Below are 16,569 nucleotides of genomic sequence, written 5' to 3' on the forward strand. Positions count from 1 at the left end.
CTTTGAGTGCCCAGCCCAGCAAATCTGTAAAACCCCTCAGTTTCTCACAACCCACAGCAAGGTTAAAATTACCCCAGAATTTCCAGACTCTTGTCGAGACCGAGAGTTTCCCACATCCACCCCGAGGAAAGAGCCACACGGGGTGGGCACAGGGGGGTTGTTTCCCCACCCTTCAGCCTGGTGTTGGTGTCCTGCCCCACAAAAGGAGACCCAGCACCGTCACTGGCTGTGGGCAGGAAAGAGGAATCGAGCAGACACCAGAGATGCTCCTCAGGAGGAAGCCAGGAGAGCCCTTCTCTTCCAGGAGAGACTGGTGCTGTGTCCTGCCCAACGGAGTGGAACCCCTCTCTCCTTTCTGATCCCATCCCTGCATAATGCAGCTCGTGGCTGTCACTCCTCAGGGGCTTAACCCACAGCCAGGAGCAGCTTAAGGGCATTAATGGCCATGGAGAACTGCTGGGGGCTCTGACCCTTCATGCTGCAGCCACAACCCACAGTTCAGGTTTCTCTCAGCTGCTGGTTTTGGGGTTCATCTCAGCCACACTTCTCCTTCCCTCCCAGGGATCTGTTGGATGTTGTGTGGGACCAGGGCTGGACTTTTGGCAGATGTTCACCCTTCTCCTGAGCTGCAGTAGCAATGAGCCTCCCTCCAACCATCACCATCTCTCACTTTCCCCCACCTTTTCCATCTCCTGCTCGGTGGTGAGCACCGCAGACCACCTTCCCCACCTTCCCAACCACCAGCCTCCTTCCTCCAGGCTCTCTGACACCACCACCAATGAACATTTCCTGCTGATTTTCCCTTCCTTGCCTTAAATGTAAGCAAGTGGTCCCTTCCCTTCACCTGAAGCTGAGAGGCTCTTCCCATCTCTCCTTGGATCAGTCTCCTTCAGACCTCACCACCTGCCCAAGGAAGGACTGCAGGTCACATTGGTCACGAGCATTTAGGAGCAGACAGAGAAAACTTGGGTTGAAGCAGCAAAGCAAATCAGCAAATTTGAAATATTTGGTATTTTTACAAAAGAGGAGTCCAGATCCTCCTCCAAAACAAAACCAGACTGTATTTCTGGGGCAGAGGTACAAAAAGCATTCCCCAAAATGATCCCTCTTGCTATTTCCTAGCCATGATCCCAACCTGCCTTTTGCACCCTGCAGACCTGTCCATGAGCCAGATTTCTCTCAGGGAGAAGTGGTTACTTCTCAAATACAGAACAGAAAGGCACAGGCAGGGAATCACTTGTTTCAAACCACTGTTGCTTCCACATCCCTCAGACCTCCCTCTGAAGCCCAACAGAAGAAAAAGCAGGAACCATGGGATGCTGGAAATTAATATTATTTAAATTAATTGCTCCAAAGACTAAAAACTTGTTATTCTTTTGGGGGTTTGAGCAGCCTGGTCCAGTGGAAGATATTCCAACCTCTAGGGATGAGCTTTAAGGTCCCTTCCAACCCAATTCCTTCCATGTTTCTATGATTTGCATTTCTCTAAAAAACACCCAGCACAGAGCAAGGAGGTTTTACATAACCCATGAGAATTATTCTCTCAGCAAGAGCTGGAACAACTCTTCTGAACACCCATCAACATTCACACATTGGGGTGAGCAAGAAGGAAAAGGAATATTTCTCCAGCTTGGAGTGTGTTTTTAACCATCACATTGCAAAGACCTAAAAATGCCATTTTGCTTTTTCCTGTTCCCATTTGAGGGCTGAGACCAAGGAAGAGCAGCAGAGGCCCAGGTTACCTGGTGGCTCTGGGTCACAATTCTGCTTTGGGACACACAAAAAGCTCCGACTGGTTTTTATGGCTCCTCGGTGCATCCGGGTGTTTCGTTACCGCAAACAAATCACCCGCAATAAAAATATGTCAGAGCAGGACACAGCCCCTAAGCACATGCAAACTGAGGGGGAAGGGAGGGGATTTCAGCCTGGACTTGGTTTCAGACTTGCTCTCATTACAAACCCAAATATTGCCGTGTTTCTCCTCGTCCCTACGTTATCTTTGCTGCTGTGGCTTGGGTGGAGCCTGTTTTGACGAGCCTGGTGTCTGTGTTCAGGCAAAGAACTGCAGAGGGAGAGGGCATCTGTCAAAAGCTGATTCTGGAAATTAAGTGGCTGTCATATTTTCTGGGGTTTGGAATGTCCTTTCTTTCAGCCAAGCCCAGCTTGAGGAAATACTCACCTCAGCTCTTCCCACCACCTCCTCTTCATTCCTTTTGATGGAGATGGGATGCTCAGAGCTGAGGAGGTGCCTTGGCCAATCCTTGTGTTGCCTCCACAGGTCTGACCTCACAGTTTGGCCCTTGAACCAAGTCCCACCATCCACCCAAACCAAAAGACAACTGAAAAGTGTCGCATGAAACCACGTCCAAAAAAACCATCACAAAATGGGGCAAGACCCTTGAGATCCACCAAAGTCAACTCTGGATGGGTTTTCCTGCCAGATTTCCATCACAAATCATCATCCTTGGTCATAAAACCACCCAAGGGGCTATAAACCCCTTTGGAAAAGGGAGGCTCCATGCAACTTTCCTGCCTCCCCACGTGGAGGGGGCTGCTCCCATATTACAACACGCTGGCAGGAAGAGCCTGGAGCAGCTCTGGACAGGCTGCTGTGCTGAAACGGGGGCATTGAGCAATCAGACCAGTTGGAGAGCCCGGTGTCTAGAAATAAAAAGTGACTGTTTGTTTTCTAACGCCTCGAGAGGCGCCTGGGGGGGCCGGTGCCAAGCAGGGGCAGGCTGGAGGAAGCAGCTGGAGCTGGTGGCTCCTTGATTCCCGAGCAGTTCAACTGTGAGCTGGGACCTGCCACTCACTTGTGGTCGCACAGCACTGGATGGAGATGCCTGCAGAGTTTTTCCTCTGTCTCCGGGTTGAGTTGGGGTAAATCTCGGGGTTTAGCCAGGGCAAACCTCGCCTTCCTCCTCCCCAGCCCATCAAACTTGTTCTTCACACAGATTTGGCACTAGGCAACTCCTCACACTGGGTTTTAGGTATGTGGGAGGGGTGGGTAGACACTTGTTGTCCTCATGGACACTGAGTTCTTCTCCTGAAGCCACTTTTGGTGGTGTTCTGGGTGTTTGGTGAGGGAAACTCCAGAAATACATAATGAACAAGGTTAATAAAACCCAGGACATAACCCAGCTCATTTTCTTCCAAGGAGAATGCTTCCCAGAGGCCTGACTGCCTTCCAGCCATAAATCTCAGGAGAAAGGTTGGCTTTGAATCCAAATTACATCCCTGAGTCGGTGAACAAAACATCAAGGGGCTGCAGTGCTGATCACATCTTTTGCAGCACCCAGAAATCAAAATGTTCCTGTGTCCACCATGGAGTAGATGTCTCTAGGTTGGAAAATGTTAGAAAATTCCCCCAAATTTCCTGCCCTGGTCCACGCTTCTGTGCCAGATGTCAGGAGGATTCAGTAACTACATGGCTCCTTTCCAAATATTCTTGAGGGAAGCCTGTATGTCCTGCAAGTTAAGGTTTCCTTCATGGAAACCAAGCTCCACTCTCCTTCCCATGTGGAATCTTCTGCTCCTGAAGGCAGGAGTTCAGCCTGGGCAACTCCCAGAAACTCCCTTCCCATTCCCACAGGCCTTCTTGGGAAGCAAGGGGAGATCTTGACATCAAGCTCTGACTCCAAGTGTGGGAAAGCACCAAAAAAAGCAGCAAGAATTTTGGGGAGGGCAGTCTGAGCTTCTCACTTGTGCTCCACTGTCCTGCTGTGCCAGGAGGATCATTCAGTGGAGGGGATGCAGGGATAAATCACACCCAGGGTTTGGGGACAGGCTCCTCAGCCAAAATCTTGGGCCACTTTTGGGACTTGCCAGCAGCCAAGCCACTGACAGAGAGGAGCTGACACTGGCACTGAGGTTTCACTTCAGGGAGGTGACAGAGAGGAACCCAAATGAACAGAAACCAACGAAAGTATTTGAGTCACCAGTCACCCCAAACCACCAAGACAGGGCACAGCTGCACCAGCAGCTGCCTGGAGCTGCCCAGGGCTGGGAAAGGTGCAGGGATGGGTGCCAGGGATGCAGGCTCTGGACTGGGGCACTTCCAGGCCACTTCCCAGCTGGGGAAGTAGGAAAAGCGAGAGATGTGCAGGAGTTCCTTCTGGAATTTCACAAAAGCCATGGTGACTCTGGGGCCAGAGTGAAATCAATTGTTTTACCTTGAAATCTGGGACATCAGCCTTGGAGCCTTCCTCATGATGGATTGTAGGATGGGGAAACCCAGCTTAGGCCTAAACCAGGCATTAAACCTAAGCCCAGCACTTCTGCAAGCCCCACCTGAGCTAAAAGGGGATCCCTGCCCACAATGTTGTGCCCACCCCATTAACCTTCTTACATCCCACTGCCTCCTTCCCAGTCCCTCCTCACCCACCAGCTGTTTCCCCTTGGAATCCCTCTGGGGTGGAAGCTGTGGTGCTGGTTAAGGTCCCAAAACGAGCCCTGGGCTCTGAGACACGCTGACAACACTAAAAATAACCAATGCAATAAAAGGCACCTCAGCTCCCCACGGCTCTTCCGCGGTCTGGGGTGGAAAATGAAAGAGCCCTGGGCAGGAGCAGGTGGCTCCAGGCGAGCACAAGGTGGTTTCTGGGGAAGGACTTGGCCCTGCACATCTGGGGAAACCACGAGAGGGGTTTGGGGTGTCCCAGCTCCAGCCCATGGTGAGCTCCACGTGCTGCTCCAGCGCTGCCCACAGTGGGAACCTCGCTCCCACCTCCGCCCTGCCCCAGCCCACAGGAGGGGAGGGGAGGTTTCCTCACCCTCTGGGTGGGCAGCAAGGGCTGGATTTTAAAAGCAGGATTTTAAAAGCAGGATTAAAGCCCGTGGGATGCTCAGGAAGAGCAGAGAAAGGCTGAGCACAGTGCACCTGCAGGTGCACCTCACTGTCACAGCATCCCACAGCAGCTTTCAGCTTTCAGCCTTTAGGTGTGATTTAGGGTCCTGCTGCATCCCAAAAAAATGCTGCTGTGCAGCCAGCTCTTCTCACAAGCACCAAACCCAAGTGCTGCAGAGGATGGGCACCAGGGCATCCCCCAACAGGGCAGGGGCAAGGATGGAGGAATTCCCTTAATCCTCATGTTTGATCACAAAGTTCTCCCAGCTCAGGGCACCCCCCTTAGACCAGACCCCTGAGAAATCTGCATGGAGAAGGGTCCTGGTTTCTGCTGGGATAGAGTTCATTTTCTTAGTAGGGGTGAGCAATTGTATTGTGCATCACTTTGCTTTTATTCCTCTTTCCTTTTCATTACAATCACTATATTTTATATTTTTATGATTGGAATCCCTGAATGGTTTGCATTGAAAGGGACCTTAAAACTCATCTCATTCCAGCCCCTGCCATGGGCACGAACACCTTCCACTATCCCAGATTGTTCCAAGCACCATCAAACCTTGCCTGGAGTATTTCCAGGGATCCAGGGGCAGCCACATCTTCTCTGGGCAAGCTGTGCCAGGGCCTCACCTCCCTCCCAGGGAAGAATTTCTTCCCAAAGTAAAGGATTTCTCCCAAATATTAAACTGTTCTCCACCCACAAGGTTTTTCTTTCCAATTCCCCTCCCCCTGGAGGGGTAGCAGGGAATGAGGGAGGCACCTGGCTGGGATTACACCATGTGAGGACAGTGAGGAAACGCTCCCATTTCCCATGGGACAAGGAAAAGAGGAAGGTTTTGGACACAACCATAAAAAAATGACCTGGAAGCAGCACACCCAGCTCAGTGCTGAGGCAGATGAGCAGGGACACATCTTCCTCCTCCCTGGAATGAAGGCTCTCCAAGTGACCCCATTTCCCTCCCTCCACTGCACTACAGCATTTTTGTCTCATTTCTTTCCTGCCTGGAGATGAATCCAGGAAGTTCTGGAAGAGGAAGGAGGTGACAGAGGGTTACCACAGACCCCACCACAGGTAAAACCAAATCAGGGGCAAGTCAGAGGTCCCAGACTCCCCCCACAAACTCTGAGACCCCACTCATTCCACCCAAAAAACACATTGCAAGAGAAATACAAAATATAGCACTTTAATTGCAGGGAAATATAAAATTTACCCAAAAAAATTAATAAACCTCAGGCATACAATAAATAGGCAGCTTTGGTGGCACCAGCAGCTCCCCAGAGCTGGGGGCACACACAGAGGCTGTGAAAATGAGGATTTACACATGGATGATGCTGCCTGGACACGCTTGGGAGAGCCCCACACGTGTGTTTGGGAGGGTGAAGCCAAGCTATTCACACTGTGCTGCAATCTTGAAAAACTAAAATTCTATATCTTTATATAACCTCTGGCTCTGGTCAGGAAAAATTAAGATTCCTACATTTTCATATTCAATATTTACATCTAGAATCTCTGCATTGGTTTGCAAATTTCAATCCACTTTGGCATGAAAGAGAAACACAGAAATCTCACAGCAAAAACAAAGAGGAATTTCAGGAGTTCTCTTTGGGAGGCACGCCCTGCCTTCCACCAGCAGGGCTCTTTGAAGGGGGAAAGCTGATTCCTGGATATAATTTCCTAGATTTGAGCATTCTAAGGCTTTTCCAAGAGTCACCTCTTATCAAATTGCTGCTCTCAGCAAGGTCTGAGCTGCAGATTGTTGGGGCAGGTGGTTACAGCTGTTGATTTTTGGTTCTGCTTGACTGGCCATTAACAAAGGCAACACAAAGCAAAGCCAGCCCTGACCTTCCTGCACAGCTTGGATGCTCCCTTGTCCCCCATGAGCTACAGACAGTCCTGGCACTAGAAATTGTCATAAATTGTTTAGAGGACAAACACTGAACATCCAACCGCTGGATTTATACAGACTCTGCACTGGAAACGGCAAAGAATAAAACCCAGCTTTCCCAAAAAAAAAAAAAAAAAAAACAAAAAAAGTGAGGGGATTTTAGGCACTCATGGTACTAATCTGGGTCTGGCTAAGCTCAGACTAGCAGGCTGTGAGGGGAGCAGGGCTCAGACTGCAATCTGCTGGCTCTCTCGGAAGAGCGGCCGCGTGGGGCAAACATCCTGGAAGATCCGGTAGCTCTGGTCGTGCTGGGGCTCCTCAGCCATGGGGAGCATGGGGCTGGAGCTGCAGCTCTTGCCAGCCTCGTCCACCACCTGCCTCAGGTACAGCTGCTCCACCTGGGATAAAGGAAAAAAGGTCAGGATTTGATGAAGTGTCCTCTTTGGGCATCTCCTGATGCTCCATCCCCTGGATATGGGGTGGGGGACACACAGCAGGGCACAGTGGTGGCCAGGTCCTGCCAGGACAGCAGCTCTGACTCCACAAGCACCTCCAGGAGCAAAGGAGCAGCTCCAGGAGCTCCTGCCAGCAGTATTGAGGTGCAAGGACAGGCTGGGAGATGTCCCAGCACATCCAGAGGGATCCACAGGGGCAGACACCCAAGACAACAAGAGGTGACAAGGTCAGAAGTTGTGCAGGAGGCACAGGACCAGTCTCTGATCTTGTAAAATCCTCACAGAGCTCTGCTTGCTCAAGAGGGGATGCCACACCCTCCCTGTGCCCTCCCTGTTGTGTCCCTGCTGCCACAGCCCAAGAGGCTCCAGAAACTCCCTCCTGAGCCTTTTCAACCCTAGAACTGCTGCAGCTCCTCCAAGGAGAGGTTTCTGAGCAGAGCCATGAGGACTGACCCCACATCCCATCCCCTCCTTCACCCCCCTAAGGTTTCCCAACCCCACTGCTGCCAATCCCTGGCTGATGTTAAATCCACCAGTCCATTCCCCATTTCCCACAGGAGAAGTCCCAGTGCCAATGCAGGATCAGGAGGAAAGGGAAAAATTTCCCTGCAGTTCACAAAACTAATTAGGGAGTTTCATTTGCAAACCCAGCTCCAGGAATTTGACCATCACCAGCCCAAGCAGCTCTCAGGAGGCTGTGGGAAAGCACCACACTTCCACCCCCAACCCAGGCACCCCAAAGCTCCATGGGTGGAGCTCTGCTGGCAGAATTCCCACCTTGGCTGGGTCCCTTTTGCTCCCAGCCCCCCGTACCTGGACAAGGATGAGTTTACACCTCAGTGGCACCGCATCTGGGAACTCCTCCCCGAAGCACAGCATGACTCTGCTGTCTGGGAAGCGGCCCTGGTTGTTGTAAAACTGCTGCAGCTCTGCAAGGACAGAGGAAAACTTGGAATTTGCCCTCCAGAGGCTGCCAGCCTTTGTTACACATCCCTGGGATCAAACACCCCACAAGGAAGCTGTGGGCTCAAGCAAAGCCTCTAACTTGGGAATTGGCCACACAACCCAAAAAAAACCCATCAGATTATTCATTCCCAGGTCTGGTAGTGTCACCTGCTCATCCAGAGCACTGAAACCCAGCAGTGATGGATTCTAAGTGGTTAAAAGAAAAAGGGTTCCACCCTTTCAACCCCACCACAGGGCCCAAGGGATTCTCACACTGGGTTCAAGCTCCAGAAACCCTTTGTGCATTGTCCCAAGGCTTTGGGATCCCAGAATTGCCTCAGCTTCTCCAGAGTCATAGGGACTACCCCTGTTATCCCATCCCCTCAAGGTTTTCCAGCCCCAAACTGCTGCCATCCAGGGTTGATCACCACATCTTCAACCAGCCAATGCAGGGATTTATCTTCTACAGGTAAAAAAAAAAAGCAGGAAAAAAAAAAATTAAAAAAAGCAGGAGGCTCCTACAAACCTCGGAAGAACAAATTGGTGTCAAAGATCTTCACCACATCCTCCCGGTCCAGTTTGTTGGGTCTGTCCTTGTAGGCCATGGTGTTGCCACTCCAGAAGACCCTTCCCTGGCACAGCCTCTTGATGAAGATGCCCTGCTTGTTGCTGTGCAGGAGGACACCCTTCTCCAGGTGCCCAAAGAGCTTCCTGGTGATCTGCTTCTGGCGCTCGTTCTGGATGGCGTCGGCCGAGGGGAACCGCACGTGCTCCAGGGCATCGGGGGCGTAGAGCTTCTCCCCATGGCCCGAGGGCTGGCCCAGGGAGATCCTGCAGCCCTCAGAGCACGAGGTGCTGACGTGGCCCACCAGCCTCCCGCTGTAGTAGAAGCTGATCACCATCTGGGAGTAACCTGGGGGGTGATGGATGCGCACGTCTCGTCACCAAAGGACAAACCTGCTCCTCCCTGCCAAATCCCCAATTTCCTGGCAGTGACTCTCTCTTGGTGGAGGGACATCTCCCCCAGCCTGGCTCAGGGCTGAGCAGCAAGTGAGAGCTCCCAATGTTAGAGGATCATGGAATGGTTGGGGTTGGAAGGGACCTCTGGAGATCATCCAGATCGATCCCCCTGCCCAGGCAGGGTCACCTGGAGCAGTGACACAGGAAAAAATCCAGGTGGGGTTGGAATGTCTCCAGAGAGGGAAATCCCACAACTTCCTGGGCAGCTGTTCCAGTGCTCTGACAGCCTCCATGGGAAGTTTTTCCTCATGTTGAGGTGGAACTTTTGCTGGTTTAGTTTATGGCCATGAAATACATTGAACCTCTTCCTCCTGCCTTTACTCCACACTCCCCCCATGCCCTGGGCAGGTCCCCCCATTCCAAAGCACCCCAAGCTGCTGCTCTCTGCCCCCATGCCACCAGGCAGGATTCATCCCAGCCTGGAAATGTGGATAATCAAAGCAAAGCCCCCCTCAAGGTGGGGGACGGAGTCAGAGCCACCTCCTGCCCCCACAAACAGAGGCAGCTGCTGGCCAGGGGAGGTGCCTTACCTGAGTGATACTGCTCATAGCTGGAGTATCCATTCATCAGGGGCAACGCTGTGGGCACAGAAAGCCAAGCTGAGCCTGCATTCCCAGCTCCCAAATCCCAATCCTCCAGTTCCCCCCACCAACCCCCTCATTTTCTGTCCCAGGTTTCCCAGCTCCCACATAGGAAATGCCAGCAAAAGCTCCCAGCTGGATTTCTTGATAAATACTTCAAACATTCTTCATAAGGAAGATTAAATAACTGCTCCCCAGGAAGAATTTTCTGCCCAAAAATCTCCCAAATACCACCCAAGCTGTTGGCTACTTACCAGGGCTGGGCTGCTGCACCCACCAGTCGGGTATTGGGGGGTTCCTGCAGGTCTCCTGGGGGGGTGAGGGGCTCCTCTTGATGATCCCCAGGTATTCATCCACACAGGAGGGCTGTGGGACAGCAGACACCAAGGTCAGAGCAGGTTTGATGCTTCCAGCAAGGCACTCCAGCACTCACTGAGGGTCCAAATGGCAACGCCAACCAATTTTGGGGGGTTGGAAAGACCAAGTCTGGCATTGCCCAGGTTGGATTTTTGAATAAGAGCCTCAGGAGGTACAGAGGGGAAGCAGCCAGGTGTGAGAAGGGCAAGGAGGGGCACAGATCCATCCCCAGTCAAGGTCCCTCCCAGCTGGATGCACCAGGAAACCAAGAGCCAACATCAGAACTGTGCCCTGGTGCTGGCTCAGTTGCATGAACTGCAAAAACAGTGCAGCTTTGCAGGTGGAATTTGGGGCAGGCAGCTCGAGCCAAGCACTCCACCTGCAGCCAGGGTGAGGCCTCACCTCCTTGATGAGCTCATCGATGGCAGAGGAGCTGCAGTCCATCTCTGTCACATCGTTCAGGCTGCTCCCGTTGGCAATCCCTGCCTTGCCTGCAAGGAGAGGTGGGGGCACAGTGAGAACACCCACACTTGCCAAGCACAGCTCATCTTGAAGGGTTTCAGAAACCTTTCACCCAGTGAAAGTTATGAAACCAAGAACCACAGCAGAGCCACATAACAGCACTTTGGAGAGGATCACAGCCCCTCCAGAGCTGCTCTTTGGGGCCAAAAATCACTTTATAACTCATTTTCCTCCTGCACAAGGATCTGCAGCAAGAAAAATCAAAAGCCTGGCTGGTGACAGAGACAGAGCTGGAGCAGAGGAGAGGGTTTAGGGTTTTTTTTGAGCACCCCAGAGACGGGCTGGGGCTGCTGCTTCTCTTTTTTCCACCAGTCACCCCAGTGCAGTGGTGCTGCTGGTGGGAACCTGCAGTGCCATTTGCATAGAGGCAGCTCAGCCCCTGTGTGAACGGGGTTGAGGGGACAGAGATGCTAAAGGCAGATTTCCTGACTGCAAAATCATTCTTTTTTTTGCAAGTTTTTAACTTAAAAAAAAAAAAAAAAGACAAAGCACCCATGTTCCCCTAACCACAAAGTGAGTTATAGTTAGTGCGACCTGAGCCACACTGCACACCAGAGCAGCTCTCTGCAAAATTATTGCTCCTCCAGCTAGAAAAGGGATTTATTGCAGTTCCCCACCATCCTCATAGGGGTTAAAAAAACCAAGCCTGGCTTTTCTCCTCCCATCACTGTCACCCCATGGGGACACCTGAAAAGCAGGACAAGCCAAGATCCAGAGCACAGAGCAGGGCTGTGCTCACAGGATGGACCCAGAGCAGGGCTCAGTGCAATCCTGGGGAACTCACACTTCTGCTCCTCCTCTGGCACGATCCTATAAACCTTGTAGGGCTCAGAGATGTCCAGCTGGGACCTGTCTGTCACCTCCTCAAAGTCAGGGCTCTTGTTGAGGGCGCAGCGAAGCCGCGTCTTCCACGTGGCCGGCTCTGCTTTGTCACCTTCCTTGAACTTGCCTTTGAAAACAGCCCAGGCCTAAAGCAAAGAACAAAAAAAAAACCCTAAGAAAATCCTCCCTCTGAGCTCTACAAGGGAGGAAGAGCTGGGGTTGCAGAGAGCATTTTGCATCTTGCACCTCTCAAGCATCTCTTGGGGATTTGCTGTTTCACTCCTAGACTGCACAGCCACCACACCTGGGGGGTTTGGGGTGCAGAGCAGCACTACCTGCCTCAGAAATGCAGAAAAGTCTTTTAAAACTCAGGTTTTCAAAAAGCAGAGGTCTAAACCATCGTGTGTGACCTAAGGGTCAGGTCAAGGAATTGCTGCTCAATTAAAAATCAAAATTAATCTCATTTTCCAGCTCCTGACTAATACATTAATAAATAAACTGGTTTCTTCAAAACATATTTTGTGTTTTTGGTAGGATAACGTATTTTACCACTGAAGGAAGAATGAAAAATATTACACATTTTTAACTATACATATTGATTTCTTTTATAGATATTTCTTTATTTTCAGAGGGCTGAGTTCAGGGCCATCCTCATAACTCAGTGCTCCCAAACCGGTTGTTACTGAAATTAAACTCCTTCACCAGTACAGACACTGGAAGTGGGATCAGAGGGAAGGGAATTCCTGGGGAAGACCTGACTATTTTGCTTCAGGATGGAATTTTCCCATTTTTTCCAAAACTGGAAACTCCCCCTTCAGTGAAACCCTTCTTTCCCACCTGCAAAGTCTTTTAAATTTTTTTTAATATAAATCCAGCATTTTATCAAGAGAAGCTGATGAGAATTTTAGAGCAGGTCAAAAACTGTAACAACTGGATTCAAACATGCTGAAAACAAACCTAAAACTGGTCCTAACTTTTGACTAAAAGAAATAAATCATCCTAAAAAAAAAAAAAAAAAAAAAAAAAAAAGAAAAAAACACACAAAAAAACTGGGAGAGCAAGTGCAGGCTGTCCTGCAAGGGTTAAAGATGTAAAACCCAGAGACAGTCATGTCCCACCAAGGGACAAAACCAGCACCAGAGAGCACCAAGAAAAAGCATCAACCACCTGTGCCTACCTTGAAAATAGAAGCATCCACCTCCTGGTTGTAGTCCTGCTTGCCGGCGTGCTTCCAGGGGATGCGGAACATGGATTTGTGCTCGTTCTCCCAGATGAGCCCCGGGTAGAGCTCGCTGTCGATCTGCTCGATCAGCCACTGCCGCAGGCGCCTGCCGCCGTTCCGGTCACACATCCTGCGGGGACAGGTGCCAGCCCTGTCAGCTCTGCCATTGTCACCCCAGCCATGTCAGTTCTGCCATTGTCACCCCAGCATAGTCCCAGCCCTGTCAGCTCTGCCACTGTCACCCCAGCCCTGCCAGCTCTGCACTGCCACCCCAGCTCTGCCAGTTCTGCCATTGTCACCCCAGCACAGCCCCAGCCCTGTCAGCTCTGCCATTGTCACCCCAGCACAGTCCCAGCCCTGCCACTGCCACCCCAGCACAGTCCCAGCCCTGCCATTGTCACCCCAGCCCTGCCAATTCTGCCACTGTCACCCCAGCACAGTCTCAGCTCTGCCACTGCCACCCCAGCCCTGTCAGCTATGGCACTGTCACCCCAGCACAGCCCCAGCCCTGCCAGCTCTGCCACTGCCATCCCAGCACAGCCCCAGCCCTGCTATTCCCATCCCAGCCCTGCCAGTGCCACCCCAGCACAGTCCCAGCCCTGCCATTGTCACCCCAGCCCTGCCAGCTCTGCCACTGTCACCCCAGCACAGTCCCAGCTCTGCTATTCCCACCCCAGCCCTGCCAGCTCTGCCATTCCCATCCCAGCTCTGCCATTCCCATCCCAGCTCTGCCATTCCCATCCCAGCACAGTCCCAGCCCTGCCAGCTCTGCCCTTCCCATCCCAGCCCTGCCAGCCCTGCCATTCCCATCCCACACCAGGGATTGGGTTGCTCTGCCCCCTGCTCAGCTGGCACAGGCACCACCTGCAGTTTTTGGAAACCCCACATGCCAGTGTGTGCCCATGGAATTAAATGATCTTTAAGGTCCCTTCCTACCCAAACCTTTCTGGGATCCCACAGTTCTGTAATTCTAGGATTAAAATACGCCCAACCCCACCCCTACTTCTTTTAAAACAAAGAAAAAAAAAAAATCAAGACAATTTCCTTCTGAGTTACTACAAATTCTTCCTCCAGCTCTAGCAAAGTTCCGCTGCCAGAAGCGGCTGACTCAGTGCTCTGCTTATTCCTATTTTGCTGCAGGATAAATGACAGAAGAAGCAGATGGATGGGGATGTCACCTGAGCAAGTGACACTGGGCAGGCCACCCTGGGGTGCCAGAGCTGTTCCTGGCTGGTTTTGGCACAAGGATTTGTCCCGGAGGGGGCAGCAGCTCCTCTCACCAGGCACTATTTGGGGAGCAGATACCAACTCCAAACTGCATCCCAAATCCTCACAGGGACAAGCAACACACAACTGCTGGAAGCAAAGTGCCAGGCTCATCCCTCCCTGTCACCTCCATGGCGTGACAGCAGCTGGTGGCCTGGCAGAAGTGATCAGCAGCTCCTAAATCAACTTTCCAGGCATTTTGGGCTATAAATTTTTACTGGACTGCCTCGCCCTCATTTGTTTGTTATTTACTGCCCCACTGGAAGATTTTTGGGGAGAAAACAAGGATGCTCCCAGCACAGCCTGAGAGCCAGTGGTCCCCGCTTTGCCATGGGCTCCTACCACCAAATCCATCATTTTTCCTCTGCCCAGCAGGACACAGAGACAGCCCTGGTTACATCTCAGAGCACAGCCCCTGTTTTTTAGGCATGGCGAGCACCAACATCCCCAGCCCCAAAGGACATCCAGGAGGAGCGGGGGCACACGCAGCCTCTCCGGGAAATCCAGCACCCAACCCGAGTGATGCCCAAAGGGAAGAACCTGAGAAATCCCGCAGATTTAGGACAATCCTAAATCACCCCGTTTTCCAGAAAGCTTCTCCCCATCACTGCCAGAGGACAGAGCTCAGTCAAGGAGCCCCTTTCACCGGGCTGGCAGCTCCAACCTGCCCATCCCGGGCTCTGCGACTCTGCTCAGGGGACCGCGATGGGGACTTCCCGCATCTGTGCGATCCCAAAAACTCCCTGCCCTTCTCCGCAGCCGTGCGGGTAATCGGGGCAAGCGCCTGCCTTTCCGCCGCTCAGTGCCAGTGCCTTCCCGGTGTCCTCTCTCGGAGGATGCCGGTTTGCCGCGGTAGGTCCCTGTCCATCCCGCGGGGGATGCCGATGTCGGTCCCTGCCCTCCTACAGGGATGCCGGTGCGGGTACCACTCCCTCAGCCGCTCCCTGTCCATCCCCCGGGGATGCCGGTGCCGGTATCTGTTCCCCAGTCGCTCCCTGCCCTCCCCCGGGGGATGCCGATGTCGGTCCCTGCCCTCCCCCGGGGATGCCGGTGCCGGTATCTGTTCCCCAGCCGGTGCCGATCGTTGTCCCCCAGCCGCTCCCTGCCCACCCACGGAGGATGCTGATGCTGATGCTGATGCTGGTGCCGGTACCTGTCCCTCAGCCAGTCCCTGCCCACCCACGGGTGATGCCGGTACCTGCTCCCCGGTCGGTCCCGGTGACAGTCCCGTATCCGCGCTCCCGGTGCCGCGCCCGCGGTTTCACCGCGCTCATTTAATATACCAGTGCGACAACGAGGCCACGCCCACCGCCACGCCCCTCCCCGCTCCCCCGAGCCCAGACTCCGCCCCCTCCCCCGCCCTATCCAATGAGGAGGCGGGGCCGTGCGGGGCTGACCAATGAGAGGCGTCCCCGCGGGGCGCGCGCTGCAGTTTCTCTTAAAGCGCGGCTTTCCCCGAAATCAGCTGACCGGGAGGGGCGGGGCCTGGGCGGGAGGGGCGGGGCCTGGGCGGGAGGGGGCGTGGTTAACCCGCGCGTGTCCCGGCTGTGTCCCGGGCCCGTTCGGTGCTGCCGTTCCCAGTCCCAAATTTATCCATTCCCAGTTTTAATCCAGTTTCCCCAGTCCCCGAGCAGTCTGCCCAGACCCAGACTGGTCACTCTACCCCCAAATCCCAAATCAGCCTTCCCAATCTCAGACCAATGTCCCCATCCCAGCTCAGTCCATTCCCAGTCTCAGACTAAAATCACCAGTCTCAGACCAATCTCACCAGTCCCAGCTCAGTTCATTCCCAGTCTCAGACCAGTGTCCCCAGTCCCAGCTCAGTCCATCCCCAGTCCCAGCTCAGTCCATCCCCAGTCCCAGACCAATATTTCCAGTCCCAGACCAGTATTTCCAGTCCCAGATCAATCCATTCTCAGCTCATGGTCAGTATATCCCCGAATAAACCTCCCCAGTTCCAGACCAGTCTCCCCAGTCTCAGATTAATCTAATCCCATACCAGTCTTCCCAGTGCCTGATCAGTTTGCCCAGTCCCAGACTGGCCACTCTTCAGTCCCAGGTCATTCTATCCCCAATCCCAAATCAGCCTTCCCAGTCTCAGATCAATGTCCCCAGTCCCAAATCAGCCTTCCCAGTCTCAGACCAGTGTCCCCAATCCCAAGTCAGCCTTCCCAGTCTCAGACCAGTGTCCCCAATCCCAAATCAGCCCTCCCAGTCTCAGACCAGTGTCCCCAATCCCAAATCAGCCTTCCCAGTCTCAGACCAGTGTCCCCAGTCCCAGCTCAGTCCATCCCCAGCCTCACACCAGTGTCCCAGTCCCAGTTTAGTCACCCCCAGGCAGTTCCCAGTTTCTTCCTGGATCAAGCCCAGTCCTGGATCATTCCCTCCCTGCCCCAGCCCTTCCCACTGTTCCCAGTCCACATTTGGTGTCCTGACTGTGCCCCAGCCCAGCCAAACCCAGCCAGGGCCAGCAGAGCATGAAGGACCATCTGCAGCCTGACTTCAGAGGGGTTTTTTTTTTGGGATTACCAGATTACACACACATTTCTTGGAAGAAAACCATAATTACTCCCACGTGGGTAATACAGAGAAATGGGAAATGTATGGAGCTGCACAGATGGTTTAATAAAAATAACGCTCTGAGGTGCAA

General features: G+C 52.9%; 1 protein-coding gene across 1 annotated transcript; it reads right to left on the minus strand.

The window, feature by feature from the left end:
* Nucleotides 1-6,011: 6,011 nt before the first annotated feature.
* IRF8 (interferon regulatory factor 8) lies at nucleotides 6,012-15,184 on the minus strand. The gene is made up of 9 exons (XM_033070176.1): nucleotides 15,118-15,184; nucleotides 12,609-12,783; nucleotides 11,394-11,577; nucleotides 10,490-10,578; nucleotides 9,985-10,096; nucleotides 9,680-9,727; nucleotides 8,656-9,042; nucleotides 7,998-8,113; nucleotides 6,012-7,127 (listed from the first exon to the last, which is right to left on the minus strand). Exons 2-9 carry the CDS (start codon nucleotides 12,780-12,782, stop codon nucleotides 6,957-6,959), a joined length of 1,281 nt encoding a protein of 426 aa, XP_032926067.1. The 5' UTR covers nucleotide 12,783; nucleotides 15,118-15,184; the 3' UTR covers nucleotides 6,012-6,956.
* Between the last annotated feature and the right edge of the window lie 1,385 nt (nucleotides 15,185-16,569).

This window comes from Catharus ustulatus, chromosome 11 (genome assembly GCF_009819885.2).
Source record: "Catharus ustulatus isolate bCatUst1 chromosome 11, bCatUst1.pri.v2, whole genome shotgun sequence".
NCBI lineage: Eukaryota > Metazoa > Chordata > Aves > Passeriformes > Turdidae > Catharus > Catharus ustulatus.

What these genes read in the sequence shown, in the direction of transcription:
- IRF8 (XM_033070176.1), bottom strand. Translation starts at nt 12,782, where the DNA reads ATGTGTGACCGGAACGGCGGCAGGCGCCTGCGGCAGTGGCTGATCGAG. An exon ending in TCGATGAGCTCATCAAGGAG is followed by an intron (nt 10,097 to 10,489) that starts GTGAGGCCTCAC and finishes GCTGTCCCACAG; the next exon opens with CCCTCCTGTGTGGATGAATA. An exon ending in GGTGCAGCAGCCCAGCCCTG is followed by an intron (nt 9,728 to 9,984) that starts GTAAGTAGCCAA and finishes CTGTGCCCACAG; the next exon opens with CGTTGCCCCTGATGAATGGA.